The 18898-nt window shown below is 32.4% G+C and overlaps 1 protein-coding gene across 1 annotated transcript in view; it reads right to left on the bottom strand.

Annotated features, from left to right (window-relative positions):
* Window positions 1–18898, bottom strand: part of LOC140436699 (cytochrome P450 4C1-like) — a 61702-nt gene that overhangs the window by 26418 nt on the left and 16386 nt on the right. The window contains exons 3-6 of the mRNA XM_072525740.1: window positions 9746–9931; window positions 9610–9679; window positions 427–553; window positions 285–372 (exon numbers count right to left, since the gene is read on the bottom strand). Of these exons, the coding sequence (XP_072381841.1) occupies window positions 285–372; window positions 427–553; window positions 9610–9679; window positions 9746–9931 (471 nt within the window). The remainder of the gene's footprint in view (window positions 1–284; window positions 373–426; window positions 554–9609; window positions 9680–9745; window positions 9932–18898) is intronic.

The raw sequence follows: 18898 nt of genomic DNA, 5'->3' as shown, positions 1-18898 counted from the left end.
TCTCGTTCATAAAAATAAACTATAGTCCAGATTTTGTGTGCAAGTATACTCGTATAGAAATTAGTCCACTATACGATAAATAAAATATGAAGCTTTTCGGCAACATAATGACATACCAAGGGATTAATCAGTCCCTTTTGTCACATCACGTAAATTCATAACTATTATTCTTGTATCTTTTGTACTTTTATACTATTATTCTTGTATCGTTGGAAATAACATTTTTGTAAAAAAAACACTTAACATATTATGAACAGTTTTCTAGTTTTGTAATATTCTAATACCTTCAACAGTCAAGGCAGTACCATTTTCAAGGCTGGAATTTTTTTTTGTTAATTTATGTTCATAGTCTCTCCTCTTATTTGATATTACCTACAATATTACGTATTATTGATAATATTGTCATTTTTGGTCAAAAATACTTACAGCACGTATAAAATCTTCAAAATCGTTTAACGCTTTATCAAACTCTCTGCTTATCGGATATAATTTCCAAGTAAATCTCAATTGATGCCAGAAATGGAGCGTTCTAATACTGGTTATTTCCAATACTCTAAAAAAACAAAAAAAAATTATTGACAGTAATCGTAAAAATCGGTTTTTGCACTATTCACTTCTAGAGAAAAAAAAAATTAGTGAATAAAAAGCATTTTTTTGTGGCACTTTTTGATACAGGTATTTAACCTTTCGTTACTCGCGCACGGTGTGTCAGGCCGGCCCTGTAAATAGTTTCCAATAAGTCTAATTATAGTGGGATTTGGAATTGCTGTTCCATATACCTCTTCAATCATCGCTCAACTGTGGGTGAAGTATATGTGCAGTGGAAAAAAGAGCATTGTAATTTTATTATTAGGCAACACGGTCAGGTACACCGGGTGTGAGTATTGTGCACACTAGTGATGTAACGAATATTCGCATTCGCATTCGCGAATATTCGAATATTTTTGCATATTCGCATTCGCAGTCGCGAAATTTGTGCGAACGTTTTGCGAATATAAATATGTATAAGAAAAAAAAATAATTTGAAGATTAGGTTAATAAAATAAATATCCATTCAGTTCTCAGTTTTTTTGTTAAGAAAACTCACTTTATTTTACAAGCTTAGAAAACTATAAAATTAGAAACCAAAAAATAAATAATGCAGTGTAAACAATCAAAAACAAATTATTCTCTGAAACTTATTATCCAAAAGTTTTAAATTTTAGACAATCATCTTGAAAAAGTATAAGAATTTTTAAACTACAAATTAAAAATAGTCTATGTGTTTTTATGTTAAGAGTTTAAACAAACAAACATAAACAGTTCGACTTCAGTTAGATAAGTTCAGATAAATTTATTAATTCAGCAATACACTACATAATTTGTATAATTGTTCTGAAAATTGCTGAATTATTAAATTTATCTGAACTTATCTAACTACACACTTCATGCAAATGAGACTGCCGGCAGTGCCGGAGACAATTAAAATTGCCCAATTAAAAAAAAACTGAATATTCGCATTCGCATTCGTATTCGCGAATGTCGGTGGCATATATTCGCATTCGCATTCGCGAATGTTCAAAAACTGACATTCGTTACATCACTAGTGCACAAATTTTTGTGCTTTGGATCAGACATCGAAAGTTTTACTCTGTAAGGTGATATAAGGTCTTTTACTAATTTTCATTGTTTATATATTTGTATACTTATAGGTATACAGATATGGATTACGAGAAGAAGAAACAAAGATTATTAAATTTATTTGAGGAAGTATCAACCGACGAGGAAATGTATGAAGATGCTGGTGAACAAAATAAAATTGACCATGTAGAAGAACGATCTGATTGTAGTTATACTGAACAAGAACTTGAAGACAATCAAACAGAGGAAGAAAATAATAGTTTCAGAAGGGAGCCGTACTTTATAGGTACAGATAAATTAACTAAGTGGAAAAAACATTGTCCACCGAAGAATGTAAAAACACGCAATACCAATATATTTGTACGATTGCCAGCTATAAAAGAATTTGTGAACTCAATCAATGCCTATTGACATCTGGAATTGCATTTTTGACAAAGAAATGCTAAATCTAGTTATTGACATTACCGAAATCAAAGTCCTAATTGGTTTTCTTTATGTTGCTGGTATTTGAAAAGTAAACCACATGAATTTAGGGGATCTCTGGAGAACAAATAACACTGGCATTGAAACTTTTCTGCTTGTAATGAGTAAGCCTAGATTTCAATTTCTTTTGCAGTGTCTGCTATTTGATAGCATTCACACAAGAAATGAAAAAATAAAGGTAGATAACCTGGCTCCAATACGAACATTGCTAGGAAAATTTAACAGCAACATTAGAAACTAAAAGCTTTACTTTCCAGTACATTCCCAGTAAGCCGAATAAATATGGCATAAAAATTTTTGCTATTTCCGATGTCAAACAGTTCTATATCAGCCACTTAGAAGTGTACGTCGGAAATCAACCAAATAGCCCTTTTCAAGTTAGTACAGCGACGCAAGACGTAGTAGAAAGACTTTGTGAACTTATTTATGGGAATTAATAGGAATGTTACTCTGGATAATTGGTTTTGTAGTGTCCCTCTAGCTGATAGCTTTTAATCAAAAAAATTAACTTTAGTTGGTACAATTCAAAAAACTAAAAAACAGTTGCCATTAGAATTTGTACAAAATAATGGCCGGTGCATTGGCTCTTCAATGTTTGGTTTTTACGACGGAATCACCTTAGTTTCGCATATTCGAAAAAAAAAATTGAAACGTTCTACTCATTTCCAAAAGAAAAGCAAAATTTTACAAAATAAATATTTATTTTAAATTTTTTAAACAAATTACTCGGTTAAACAAACAATTCACAAGTTAACTAGTTGCATCTATATAATATAATGCCACTAACACCCCAGATTAAAAAAAAAATCATTAATTTTCGTTAATAATACAGTGCGTGGCCAAATTATTAGAGACACTGCATATATTTTTGTATTTTCTACTTAAAATTATTTTTTTGACCAAAAAAATTGGTGTTCATATCTGTATTTTACTTGGTAATTCTTCTGGTATAACTATTAAAATTTTTGATAAGCGGCAACACTGGCAGACTGCTTATCTATAAAATAATAATTATTGTTGCATCTCAGTTGGTCATCGGCTGTCACCGCAGTGAGGTTTAAAAATATTTGCAAATCGTTTTAAATTGTTTTTGGTCGGTTTTCGTGTCAGATATATTTAACAGGTAAGTAATATTTGTTATTTAGTAATTTTTGCTACATTTAATGACACGAGTTTATTTAAAAATATTGTTTAAATTCAAAATTATATTTTTAGCATGGGCAAAATTGCACACTTGTCTCCAGGGAAAATTAGAGAAATAAAAACATTATTACTGCACTCGAGGCTTTCCCAGAGAGTTATAGCAACTACTGCAGGTGTTTCAAAGTCTGTAGTTAATCGAATAAAAATAAAAATGAATTCAAACGAGACATTGGATCCGGGCCGTGTTGGAAAATGTGGCAGGAAAAGGATTACTACTCCTCGTACTGATCGTAAAATTAGGGATATTTGTCTCCAAAATCGCAAAAAGAGTGTGACACATTTGACTACGATGATTAATGATGAAGAAATTAATGTTTCCAGAAGAACAGTACGACGACGACTGGCCGAAGAGAATCTGCTAGGTCGCCGGCCTATGAAAAAACCACGGCTCACCGAAGCCATGAAGAGAAAGAGACTCCAATGGGCCAAAGAACACCGAAGTATGAGTGTTGAAGACTGGAGTCGAGTAAGTATGACTTTTTTTAACGAATGAAGTTTGTGAACAGCGAATATTATCATTTTTACAGGTATGCTTCTCCGACGAATCAACATTTCAGATTTTGGTGGATAAAAGTGCGTTTGTCCGACGACGTCCTGGGGAGCAGTTCCATCCAGATTGCATTGTGGAGAGAGTTAAACATCCGGTGAGTGTCATGGTGTGGTCTGTAATCTCGGCAAAGGGTATGGGACGCTTATACATCGTGGAAGGGACAATGAGACAGGACAAGTATAAGCGAGCACTTGAAACTCGGCTACTGCCCCAGCTCAAAGAATGGTTCCCTGGTGAAAAAAATTACATTTTTATGCACGATTCTGCACCGTGCCACAAAGCCAGGAGTGTAACTTCATATCTGATCAAAGAAAATATTGCAGTTCTGCCCTGGCCGGGAAACTGACCTGACATGAACCCTATAGAGAGCATGTGGGAGTTAACCAAACGGGAGATCGCCAAAAATTTTATCACCACGAAGCGGTAGTTGATTGAAGCTCTTATTAGAGAATGGCATCATAACCCTAACTTAAAACACAACGCAGGAGTTTGTATTCAGAGCATGCCCCGACGCGTAGAAGCTGTAATTGCAGCAAAGGGTGGCATCACTAAATATTAAAATTAGTCATATTATGTTAAAAAAAATTTTGCGAAAAAAATAAATGGTTTTACTAACAAAACCTAATGTTTTTGTGACCCTAATTTCTCAATCTCTTATACAAAAAATAAATGCAAGCCTTAAAGCCAACAAATTGCAAAAAAAATCAGTAAAACTAAAAAATTAAGAAATCTTTTACTGTCCCTAATAATTTGGCCACCCACTGTAAATGATAACTGGAGATATTGAAACTTTTATAAATTTTAATTTATAAATTCAGTTTTTGAAATAGCAAAATTGCTTTGCTTTTAAACCCTTTAACTTTGGCGCAATATGGATGGCTTATTTTTAAAGGAATCGTTTTTAAATTATTTTTTGAACTTTAACTTTAATCTTTTAAATGGTTCTTTTTAAATTGCTTATTGTTTATAAAAGTCCAAGTGAATTGAAAAAAGGGGCTAACTCAGGATGTAACACTAGAAAGTCTGGCTCCATCGTATCATTTTGGTCCCAAGTTCTTAAATCAATAAAATTCAGATATTAACTTTAGACGATAGAATCTGATTTTATTTTTCAGTTTTTTTCCACACCTTGCTTTGTTACAGCTGTGGCACTGATTGGAAGTATAATTTCCTTTACAAAATATTTCCAATTGACATTTTTTCGTTTTTGGATAGTAACAGTGCTGGTAGTGCTGTTTGTTGGTAGAACCGGTGTTGCTGGGTGTAGTACCAAATTTCGGGAGGCAAGGTATGGAGCGCGTAATTCCTCACACAGCTGAAGAATAAACTTACGACGCCTGAGTCTACTTCCAGTTACTTTTTTTTAAATAATCCGTGGATTGCTAATAAGTCAAGAATGTTATAAAACATGTGCATAGGCCATCATTTTGAAGCAACTTTTATAGTATAAAGTGGCGCCATTTGGTCCACTACGTCAACCCCATATTTGGTTTAATTATAAAAACTTACTGTTTTTACTGATTTTTTCCTTGGTATGCAGTGTGTTATTTTTTCGTAGCTCTGGATTATATGACCAACATACAATTTTCTATATTCACACTTTACGCTTAGAGGAACTTCCTTTCTGTTGCGATTCAAAGTACCCACAAAACTTGTTGATTTCTTTTGCAATGCCTTGGTCAATTTTATCAATGTAAAGTAGTTGTCTGTCCTAACATGTTTGCCCTTTCCCAGCTGATTTTCCATTATCCACAAAACAACGTGTTCACCAACTCTTGTATCTTTATTGTGTATATGATCAGTACCAATGCCAAAATTTTATACCAGACCTATCCGAGATAGGTTGGCTTTTTAGCCAACAAATTTATATTTTTTTTTGAGAAGTTTGGCAGTTAATAATATTTTTCTTCTTCTTCTTTAAGTTCCATCTTCTATCGAAGGTTGGAAATCATCATGGCTATGCGGACTTTGTTGACTGCCGCTCTAAAAAGTTCTGCACTACTGCATTCACACCATTCCCTTAAGTTTTTAAGCCAGAATATTCTTCGTCTTCCCACATTTCGGTTTCCTCGGATTTTGCCTTGCATAATAAGTTGTAATAATGCGTATTTTTGCCCTCTTATCACATGTCCTAAGTACTTAAGTTTTCGTCTTTCGATAGTTAATATTATTTCCGCTCCGTTTCCTATCATTCTAGTTACTTTCACGTTTGACATTCTTTGAATCCATGATATTCGTAGGATTCTTCTGTAACACCAAAATTCAAAGGCGGCCAACTTAGTCTGATGGACTTGTTTTAGTGTCCATGCTTCCAAGCCATAAAGAAGAGTAAAGAACACGTAACATCGAAGCATTCTCAGGCGTAGTTCTAACCTTATATCCCGACAACAAAGAAATTTTTTAAGTTTAAAAAATGACGCACGTGCTATTTCAATGCATGTCCTAATTTCTTTGGTTTGGTCTACATCTGATGTTATCGATGTTACTAAGTATTTATAGTTAATAACACTCTCAATTGCAGTATCTTCAATAGTCAATTGGATATTCGCATGTGCAGATTTAGTCATGATCATGCATTTAGATTTCTTTAAATTTATCTTCAGTTCGTACTCATGACAGCGTTCATTAAGGCGGTGCATTACGTTCTGTAAATCGTTGTTGTAATATTTAATTATAATATTAATATTTAATTATGTATAAAATAATATTTTTACTAAACTTTTTTTGTAATCTTTTTATGTTCATTCATTTACACAGGGTATTGCTTAAAGTCAGATGAACTAAAAATACTATTATTTTACATGAGACATCATTATATTATTTTATTTTCATGTTTTACATAAATATCAAAGATTGAGGTTAGATTATTTTGTAATTAACTATACCTTGAACGACTTTTTGTTCTATAGGGTGTTCCAAAAGTGGTGATTAGAATGAGCTAATGATAGAGATAGATTCTGAATCTGAGGCCTCATCTTTTTCAGATTAGATCACCACATCCATTATTTGCTGTTAAGAAGAATATTTAATTTTTTTATTAAATAAATTTTATGTTTTCTGTTGTTTTTGTATTTTTTTTATATCGCACCCTCAGTGCAAGACTGTAGTAACTCAAAATTTTATGAAAATGAAGTAATCATGGAATTCGATTGTAAACATGCATATCTATCCCCTGTAAAACTTTAGTAACTTTTAAATGTTTAACAGGCTAAATATTACAACAACAACAGTTTAACTATTTTGCGTTTTTGTACATAAGTTCCGTGCAAAACTATTGTAATTCTAATGTAACAGAGTTACAACAGTTTTGCACGGAACATTGCAATGGTTTCGATAACAAGCAATGAAGGGCGCGAAAAGAGTAAGATATTTGTTATTTTAATATCTATATCTGTGGTGTTTAATTTTAATATACAGCGTGTCTACGTAATCCATTAACGGCCGAAACAATAAAGAAAGATTTACGAGACCAATCTATTCATGTAAGTTTTATGTCCTTTGTGTGACATTATATTTTCCATAAAATGGGTGCGATGTCGTTTGACCATTTATTTATTAGATTGGATTAAAAACACATAAATTAAGTCTAAATTTACAGCCAAAAAGTATTTTTTCTTATGAAAGGAAAAACAGTTATCTTAAAACTTGTGTATTAACAATACTGACAGGTTAAAAATATCTATTCTCAGAAAACTTGTTCTATAAAAACTAAATCCCAAATTGTATTAAATCGTCATGTAATTTTACGGGGCGATTATCTTATAATATTGTCCCCCCGTAATTCCCAACTTTTACTAAGGTAGTGAATTTCAATCCTTTTGTTAATCACTCTACTCAAGGTAGCCTGATTTGCAGATTTTTATTATAGTCCTTTAGTTTTGAATTTAAATAAAAATATTGAAAAATTCAAATGGTCAAAAAGAAAGATTTGGTATACTTATGCCATTCGGGTATGATACCAGAAGCCCACCATAGTTTTTATAAAAATATTTTAGTCCAAGATGATATACCAGAAGAGGACAACAACTAACAGAAAATGTGTCTACACTTTTTACAATTTTCTCCATGCAAAAGTGTTGTAACTTTAAAATTCTAATACTAAATGTGTAGTGATTAACAATTTTCTCCGTGCAAAAGTGTTGTAACTTTAAAATTCTAATACTAAATGTGTAGTGATTAACAATTTTCTCCGTGCAAAAGTGTTGTAACTTTGAAATTCCTAATTTTTTTAGCATTAATATTATTTTATTTAAATTTCTATTTTTGGTTATGTGGTAGTGCTATGTAATATAGGCTGAAAAGCATGCAAAATCATAATTAAATGATAATTTTTCTTAAAACTTGTGTCTTATTTCACCGATATTAGCACGAAAATAAACAAAATCGTCTTTATTTCGAAAATTATTTATTCTGACTTACTGCAGTCTTGCACTGAGGGTGCGATATATAAAGAACACCATTTCATCTTTAACAAAATCCCTAATCTCGCCATATGGTTCATTTTTAGAAAATTCTCCATATCCAGAATGCTCTTGAGAATATTCTCCGATTTTTCATTCTCAAGAATTTTTCAGTATTAATAATTTTCAAAAAATTGACTTTTAAAGCAATTTTTACAATAATTAAGCAACAAATTAAAAAAATAACTTTACAAATCCTCTTTTTAATCGATTTTCTATGCTTATTGGGTAAAATTGTGTTACTCATATAACTAAGCGGTCTTCACGTTTAGTACTTAAAATCAAATAGGGATCTGTCCCTGTATCTGCTCATCTTAATCACTCAAACTGTCTCTTTTTAAACTAAAACTATAAACTACCTTAATCTATAATATCCTAGCGTTTTTATCGTTAGCCACCGTAAAACACGTCTGTGCACTTCGAAATACGAATCAGAACTATTCTACTACTTAAAAAATCTTTAAAAATTTACAAGGATCCTTGAAAAGTGTATTTCATCTTTGATAGTTTTTTGACGTAAACTAAAATAAGACCACGTCCTAATCTCTGGACAGAAGGGTTTTAATCAAGGTACAGATTCTAACATTTACTTTTCAACAGCGTATTCATCACCAATAAATACTGGCTACTTCTATCGATTAGGTGGTTTAGGGCCTACAAATTACACTAAAAAAATATAATTCTTAGAATAAACAAATATATGCTTGTATATCAACAATAGGCTTACTGTAGTGCAAAAGAAAAAGTATTAAACATACCTGATGTTGTATTCTTTCACAGTATCTTTAGGAATAATTACAGTCTACCCGTCAAGTGGTGGCGTAGAAATAGGTCTCGTAAAATACGGCATGAACTTCGCAACTACACAAAATATGCCTACTCCAATCTGCCCAAGTTGTATAATATAGGTTCAGGCCGATATCACCAACGAGGGTGATCTATACAAAACCAATTGCCTAATAAATTATGTTTCACTTTCCACCATATACCAAAAACGAATCTCCAGATGTCGTACCGCAAAACAACTCTTATCAGATTAAAAAGGCTACTACACAAATATCACTAGTATGGGAGAAATTGGAGCACAATCTGTATTCTTAAACGACTTTTGAATATCATAAGAGAGTAGAGTAATCTTATTGACAGAAATAATATTTTATTTAGATGGTTGAATTGTTAAAACGTAGCAATAAGGAACGTCTAAAAGTGAACAACAGACAAAGTAACGTCATAACAACAGAAGTTAATTCAAACAATAATAATTACAACGCAATTTAAAAATATAGAACTTACTTATTTAAAGCTATGATAAATCCAAGTTCGTTTGAGGTTTGCACATGCATATTGACTCCGAGTGCTGTTTCTAAAATAGAAATGAAACATAATATTCGAGCAAGTTAGAAAGTAATCATGTTTATAATATTCTTACCACATACTATATCCATTGTGCAGCCAGATAACAAAGTAAACAGATCTAAATTTTTATTTTTCACCTCCTTCTGAAGCAAATTCGCAAATATTTCTGCTTTTTCCCAAAATATATCCTGAAAGGAGTTTAATATTTTTTGGTTAAAAGCTGGCATTATAGTTTTTCGATGAACTTTCCATGTTTTCTCTAAAAATAATCGTTTTCGAATAATTATATCGCTAATAGTCTAAGATTCTACTGCAAAATTACAACGATTATTACGTTGTTAATCAGAGTCACACTTTTACATACATTTAAGAATAGAAGAATTAAGTAACATGGGATATAACAAATGAAAGAGAAGTATATAACAAATATATTTAGATAGAAAAAACAAACAAGGCGACTACCAAAAGGGCACTACACAGTATCTTCAGTATTATCCTTCCAGCGGTCGCGCGTATGTGGTAGATACACGGGTAATAGATTTATTATAATATCTATTACCTACCCATCTATTACCTACCCATCTAAAATAATGGATTGCTTGGCCCCAATAAGGAATATTTTCGAGGAGTTTGTGTCTAATTGCCAAAAATGCTACTCGCTTGGGAAAAATGTTACAGTCGACGAGAAACTAGAGGAATTTCGTAAAAGATGCTCCTTTATTCAATACATCACCAAAAAACCCAATAAATATGGGATCAAAATTTATGCAATGGTTGACGCTCACATCTTTTACACTTATAACATGGAAATTTATGAAGGGACTCAACCAGATGGCCCATTCTTCATAAGTAACACACCACGAGAGGTGGTAAAAAGGTTGGCAACACCTATATTTAATACGGGGAGAACACTGACCACTAACAACTGGTTTTCTGATATTGATTTGATAAAAGATCTTGATGAGAAAAAAATTGCCTTTGTAGGAACGATGAAAAAAAATAAGGCCCAAATTCCCAATGAATTTAAAGTTACAAAAAAGCGTTAGCCCAATACTAGTATTTTTGGGTTTCGGAAGGACATGACTCTTGTTTCCTACGTGCCTAAGCGCAATAAAAACGTAATATTAGTTTCAAGCCTACATGATGACGAATCAATTGACACAGAAACAGGTGACCAAAAGAAACCCGAGATTATAACATTCTATAACAAGGCAAAGGAAGGTGTAAGTACAGTAGACAAACTTTTTGCTTCTTACAATGTTGCAGGAACACCAGAGGATTGCCGATGGTAGTATTTTTTTCCATGTTAAATGTAGCCGCGATTAATAGTTATATAATCTATTCCACCAATAATACCGAAAAAATACTTAGAAGAAAATACCTTCGACTACTTTCAAATGCTCTTGTGAAAGGATACGTCGAACGAAGAACACAATACTCCCTTCAAAATGAGCTGAAAGAAAAAATTTCACAATGAAAAGCAGAATTAGGTATTGAGACAGTAGAGGAGGCCACAGCAAGTAAAAGAAGATGTAAGCCTTGTCAAAATGATAAACGTTTAAGGATCACGCGCTTTAGCTGTGAAATTTGTCAGAAATTCATCTGTATGGAACATTCAAAGCATATTTGTCAAGATTGCAAAACTGCGATACAATAATATGTGTATTGTGCAATATCTAGGTGACATCTGGGATTTATGAGACCGTTGTTGTTTTTAATGAAATTTAATAAAAAAAATTAAGAAATACAGTGTGTCAATCTGCCACCGAATATATTTTGTATTAATATTACAATATTTCATTACCTACATCTTAAAATAACTAATTAGCATTTAGCGTATCTAGGAAATACTCGCGACCATTCTTGTTAGTACAAAGGCCGCGACCGCTGGAAGGTTAATGAACGTCTAGCGACATACGAGATATCATAGGACATTATAGATAAAACTATATTTACTTTAAGACAAATTTTAATTTATTGATTTAAAAAATGGCTCTATCTGGTTCAGTACAAAATAAACAATTGATCGAATCCTAACATGTGGCATAGCAAATGAAAGGGGAGTATATAAAGAATATATTAAGATAGAAAAAACAAACAAGGCGACTAGCAAAATGGCATTATACAGCATCTTCGTTATTAATAAACGTATAGTGACATAAGAGATATCACATGACACCATGGATGATAATAGATACGCTAAAAGGTAAATGGTCATCGTGATGTAGTGTATTGTACGTCCTTAAATATTTCTGTTTCTGGTCATTTCTTTTATATATTATCATTATCATCATTCTCAGCATATTCTACCGATTATGGTGTAGCCTCCCTTACATATTCATTCTTCATATCTGCCCATGATTGTCTAAAATTCGCTTTTCTTTGCCATGTTATACCGGCTTGTTTCTTTATGTCATAGTCGCATCTTAAATTTGGACGTCGTCTTGGTCTCTTGAAGCCACTTGGACACCACAGTGTAATTCTAGTGACCACCTACTGTCAGTTCTTCTAGCTAAATGTCTCGGTCACTGCCAGTTTAAAAATTTAATTCTGTGAAATACATCAGTGACCTCGGTTTTTTGTCTGATCCATTCTATTCTTCTTTAATCCCTCTTTGTTATATGCATCGCTCCATTGGCGATTGAGTGACTTTGAGTTTCGATATTTTCTCTATCTTTAGTGTCAAAGTTTCGTAGCCGTATGACATGCTTGGTAGTATACACTGATCGAATGCTTTTTTCTTCGGGTGGAGTGGCAGTTTTAATTTGAGTATAACTGCATTTCTACCAAAAGATGTTTCATTCTTCTGTTGATTTCTGGGAGTAAGGAGCCAGATTTACGTATTAGTTGTCCAAGGTATACATACACTTCTACTGTCTTAAGTCCAATGTTGTTTATTATTACATCTTGGACATTCACTAGCTCGTTGAACATGGTTTTTGTTTTTGTTAAGTTCATTTTTAGGCCAACTTTATGGCTAGCTGTTTCTGCAGGATTATTAGCAATCAGAATGATGTCTGCAAATCTTGCATCTCCATAGATGGCTAATCTCCATCAATGGATATTCCTTTGTTCTGCTAGTTCATTTTGTTAAATATATTTTTAGAGTTGCATGAAGAACTTTAATGATATTCCGTCTACTTGTCGGACGCCTCTGGTAGTGGAAAATTCTGGGGTGTTTTCATAAGTTTTTACCTTAGCTTTTGCTTCTATATATATATATATATATATATATATATATATATATATATATATATATATATATATATATATACAGGGTGAGTCACCACTAACGGGACGGAAGATTACAGCGAAACGGTAAAAGATTTTAAAAAATTTTTAAATTTATAGTTTGAAGGTTGAGAAGGGCTACATTTTAAAATTATTTTGAAATATACAGGGCGTTCCAATAAAGTGCGGCGTATCAAAGTTATATTTTTTCCTATGGGACATCCTATATTTTATTACATTTTCTAATTGTCAGCAAAAAATTAGGTATAGTTTCCTAAGACTTCCCTGTACCTATGTACAGAGTGTCCTGAGTTATGTGGAATATTCTTAAAATGTAAAGCTTTAAACGAAGACTCATTCCTAACTTATTTAAGAAATTCTAATAAAATTGGTTATACCTCTCAATAGTTGGATATTGGTTAAATGTATTTCATGTTTAATTATTAAACAAATATTTACAGGGTGTTCAAAATTTGTTGTTTCATTATTGGATTATTCAATGTGCAATATAAGGCTTATTTTAAATGGAACACCCTGTATATTAATGAGTTATCAAATTAAAAAACAATTTCTCTTTAGAATTATATACGGATGTCCTATAACTAGGACTGATATTTTTGCCGTAATTTAAAATTTTGTTAAACGGAAATCGATTTTAAATATTTATAATTGTTACTTTCGATTTTTAAACCCATGATATTGACATATTGTTATAAACGAAACCAGTGACATATTGTTATAAACGAAACTAGTATAGTTGTAAATACATTTTTTGTAAATAAACTAACATTTTTATGTCTTCACGACTGAGATTTGGACATGCTTGTTACCCCAAACATTTACTTAAACTTAAGGTTTTAGATAATGATCAATGTGAATTTTGTACAGAAGAAGGAAACCTTCTTCTTCTTCTTCCTATGCCGTCCCCATTAACGGAGGTTGGCGACCACATTTTTAAAAGCTTCTCTGTCTTTTGCAACGTGGAATAATTCGTCTACAGTCATGTTTGTCCAGTCTCGAATATTTCGCAGCCATAACTTCCTCTTTCTACCTATTCCCTTTTTGCCATCGACTCTAGGAAACCTAGATCATATATTTTTCAGTTGCCCCAGAAATACTATAATTTTATCCAGATTAATAAATAATTTAAATAAACACAATATATTAGCCCCTTTAAACCTTCATCAATCAATAAACAACACATCAATCAGAACCTCCCAGAGTTAGGCAATATGTCAACACATAACAAAGTTGACACAGGGATTTCCAAAGTTGAGAAGCTTCTTCAAGAGGCCTCAGCCCTGGCTATTCCAAAAACAAAATATAATCCTTATACTCCAACTCTTCCACCGCACATCATCGCACAAATCAAATCCAAAAGGAAAATGCTCAGAGAGTATAAAAGATTCAGAGACCCTCTTATCAAAACAGAGTACAACAGACTCTCGGCGGTTAAGGTTGGAAGTGAACGAGCTGAAACAACAACAGTGGATGCGTGTCACTTCCGACCTTGACTACCGAGATGGTGCTGCATTCTGGAATAAACTCAAAGTCCTAACGAAACAAAAAAGTCAGAAACGATCTCACCTCATAGTAAACAACGTCATCCTCAACAATCCACAAGATAAGGCCGAAGCTTTTAAAAATACACCACAGGCAACCCTCATCTCCCCAAACAACCCCAATTTCAGCGAAAGATCCAAAAGAAAAGCCGAACGGAGAGTGGAAGATATATTTTACTACCCTCAGGCACATGACATCCTCACCCGATGATGGCCCCTGTGACTAAGGACACCGTCAGGCAGATGTGTAACATTGGTAAAAACACATGTCCTGGGCCAGATGGCATCCATAGAAGATGCCTTAAAAATCTTTCACAGGTTAAAACGTTCTTGTCATGTTGTCATGTAAAAAATAAACAATGTGTTTTCAACGTTAAAGTTTAGATGTTTGTCAAGTCTCTATACGCAACTTTATATTAATTTGTTCACGAATATTTTAAACTGACTTACTATATCAAATCAAAATGGACTTTGCATTTTGAACCTAGTTTGTAAACTTTCACGTCATATTTTTTGTTTTTTTTTTAATTCGATGTATAACCTATTGAAAAATAGCCTCGAAAACCGTTAAAATCGCCATTTTTCGAAATTGTTAATTATTTATTTGAATTTTAAGTTTAATATAAGTATTTTACAAAAAAAAATATATTTTTTTATAATTTGTTTAAAGTGTTAAATACATAAGTAATAATCTATAATATAAAAATGAATCGTAAATGTGTTGGTAAGCTCATAACTCAACAACGCATGGACCAATCTTAACAATTTTTTTAAAAATGTTCCTTGAAGTCTAAGGATGGTTTTTACGGTGAGAAAAATTGAATAATTTCTGGGAAAACCCTAAATCAGCCCTTTTCTTTTTTTTTTTCTAAAAAAGCTCCCATACAAATATTTTCTAACTAAATGTAGAGTCAATTTGAACTTTATTGCTATTCAATAAAGTTTATATTAAATTACAAGTACTCACTGTTGTCTAAACAATGTAGGTGTGTTCCCAACGTCGAAGAGTCAATTTGCGCTTTATTGTCGCTGCACAAAGTTCAAATTCAATCAAATGTGTGTGCGTGTTCGCGTTGGAGGATCTAATGCGTTCACACAAAAGTGATACTATCGTGAACCCGACTAAATTTAAAATTAAAAAAATGTAATAGCTATAGATTTGATTAGCCTCGCAATATTCTTTCTTTTGTTTTAGTTTCGGAACGCGACTTAAATTGCATCAGTTTTCACTGCGTTTCATATGTCAAAAAAACAGCGTTAAAAAGTGTTTATTATCTTTAATAAATTATTTATTACTAATTTAATATACTCTATACGCATACAACATTATTTTGGCTTAAAGGACTTGACTCAAAGTTATATCAAATTAAAAAAAGTTAAAAAAACTAAAACGTAGTGTTATATCCTCTTTGATTATATTCTCTTTCACAGACAAAGTAGAGATTTCACAGACAACAACAACCTGTCAATTTGCCGGTGTACATTGGTTTACACACACGTGTTGCTTTTCTTGGATTTTCTGTTACCTTATCTACTTAGTTTTCTTTTTTCAACTTGATAAACGAAACAAATTCTCCAGTTTTCTTCGATTTATTTTTGACTGATTGTTTTATATTGTGTTTTGTGCAGTGTTTTAATACCTGTGATTAATTATTATTAAGTATATTCAATATGCCTCCTATAAGACGAAGTAATTTAGGTAGAAGAACTCGAAATGCTACAAACGAAACTAATTACCGATCTAATCATACTGCACAAGAACGTAACAACCGAAATAAACGTGAAAGAAGAGAAAGCGAGAGATTTAACTAATAATCGCACAAGTTTGAATTGAGCTGCTTTCAATTACGATTTGTCAATTGACTACAGTAACTACCAATGTAGGATATATTGGAACTATGAACTTGGTTTGCTCTCATTGTAAGGCATTGAAATACAAAAATGAAGCCAATGGATTGTGTTGTGCAAATGGGAAAGTGAAATTGATACTATTGGATCCACCACCAGAGCCATTGTACTCATTGGTTTCAGGAATAGGACCAGTTTCCTTACACTTTTTGTCAAATATCCAACAATATAACAATTGCTTTCAAATGACGTCATTTGGGACAACAAACGTAGTTCGGGAAAATTTCATGCCAACTTTTAAGGTATGTATTATAGCAGTTAATCATTATTATTTTAGTGAACAAAATTTCGTGTTAACTAAGTAAAGATGTGTCATTAACCTTCAGTTCCCTAATCCCCAAGAAATATATTACCTAGTCATAATATTATTTGATGATTCAGTATTAGCAACACTTTTATTATTTTGAAACACAATATAATTATTTCATGATGGATATTAGTTTCAACTAATTATTACATATTGACATACCTAAGCATATCAGTTATTATTTGGTGATTCAAATTAGGAGACAGATATACTTTTTAGAAAAAAATATTATTTATATTTTGATCAAATCATTTTTTCTTTAATTTACAGATACAAGGCCAAATATATCATAGAGCAGGTTCACTGTTACCAGTGTCAGATAGCAATTACAAATTACTGCAAATTTATTTCATGGGCAATTCACCACAAGAAATTGTTATGCGTTGTTCACATAACAATTCACTAAAGAGGTCTATTATAGAACAATTACAAACTTTATTTCATAAACACAATCAATTGATTACATTGTTTAAAACTGCACTGGATCTGATGTCATCTGATAATCACAAAATTGTAATCAGAGCTGATAAAACACCTGTTGGCCAACATGCTAGATATTTTAATGCACCAACTATTGATGAAGTTGCCATCGTTGGTATTGTTTTACATCGTCGGAATGATCAATTACAACGTATAAAGGAAACACATCGCTCATATGACGCACTGCAATATCCCATTATATTTTGGCAAGGTGAAGATGGCTATGATTTCTCAAACAAGATGATAAATCCCATTACAGGTAATTGAAATATTAGTTTAGCTATGGAGATATATTATCATTCACTATATTATTTTTTTTTTTATTTTCAATGTTATGAAAACAAAAATCTATTTTCAGGTTCTGAAACCAACAAAAAAGTCATTTCAATGAACTATTATTCATACCGCCTAATGATTCAGGAAAATGAAGACAATCGCATACTCAAATGTCGGCGATTATATCACAAGTATGTTGTAGACATGTCTGTTAAAATTGAAACGGAGAGATTAACATTCATCAGGTTGAATCAGACCAAACTCAGATCTGAAGAGTATATTCACCTTCGAGATGCGACTAATACTGATGGAAATGCACAGAATGTTGGTCGGATGACTATTCTTTCAGCAATATACATCGGAAGCCCTCGACATATGCATGAATATGCTCAAGATGCCATGTCATATGTTCGTCATTATGGTACAGCAGATTTGTTCATCATATTTACGTGCAAACGTAATCGCAATTGACTGGTTGCATATACTTTCCTCAAAGTTTTTGCCAGTTAACTCAATCAAAAGATGAATTTATTCAAAAGGTGTTTCCAGATGTTGCTCAAAATTACAGAAACCATGATTGGTTTAGCGAACGGGCTATATTGGTTGCAAAAAACATAATTTAAATGAATTAAATTTCAAAATTCAAGAACAAATTAAAAGCGAATTGAGGATATATAAATCATTTGATTCAGCTACTAACCAAGATGATGTCGTCAACTATCCGTCTGAATTTTTAAACTCGCTGGATTTACCAGGATTGCCACCTCACAATCTTCAATTAAAGGTTGAATCGGTAGTTATAATGTTGAGAAATATCAACCAACCGCATCTTTGCAACGGCACACGGTTAGCGATAAAAAAATTATTGAACAACGTGATAGAATCAACTGTATTGAAAGGAAAGTATAAAGAAGAAGACGTTTTGATACCACGCATCCCAATGATTCCGACGGATGTACCATTTGAATTTAAACGACTACAGTTTCCAGTGGGGCTGGCTTTTGCCATGACCATAAATAAGTCCTAAGGGCAATCATTAGGCACATGGTCAATTGTATGTTGCCTGCTCCCGTGTTGGAAAACCATCAGATTTGTTTGTATATTCACCAGGTAATAAAACAAAAAACATGTATATCATAAAGATAAAACAGATTAAAAATAAAACAGATTTTTGTTAATAATTATGATTCACTTGATTTACAATAAAGCGATTACTGAAAATACTTATATACGTTTTATTTCATTATTCTCAATGGCAGATATCCTAGTCCGGGTTTTTGTGGGTCCAAAAGGGTTGTCAAAGTTCTGCAAGCGAAGATACTTAGGTCACCCGAGCTGACCCTCACACACCGCCCTATTATCATGTTGACGGTTCTGTTCAGGAGAATTAAAGAAATAAACTGCCATATTCCGAATCTATTAGACAGAACGAAGTCTGTCGGGTCCACTAGTAAATAAATAA

The sequence above is a fragment of the Diabrotica undecimpunctata genome, chromosome 3, assembly GCF_040954645.1.
Source record: "Diabrotica undecimpunctata isolate CICGRU chromosome 3, icDiaUnde3, whole genome shotgun sequence".
In the NCBI taxonomy this organism is placed as follows: Eukaryota; Metazoa; Arthropoda; class Insecta; order Coleoptera; family Chrysomelidae; genus Diabrotica; species Diabrotica undecimpunctata.
Note: the sequence above shows the minus strand (reverse complement) of the source record. Positions and strands in the feature narration are given on the sequence as shown.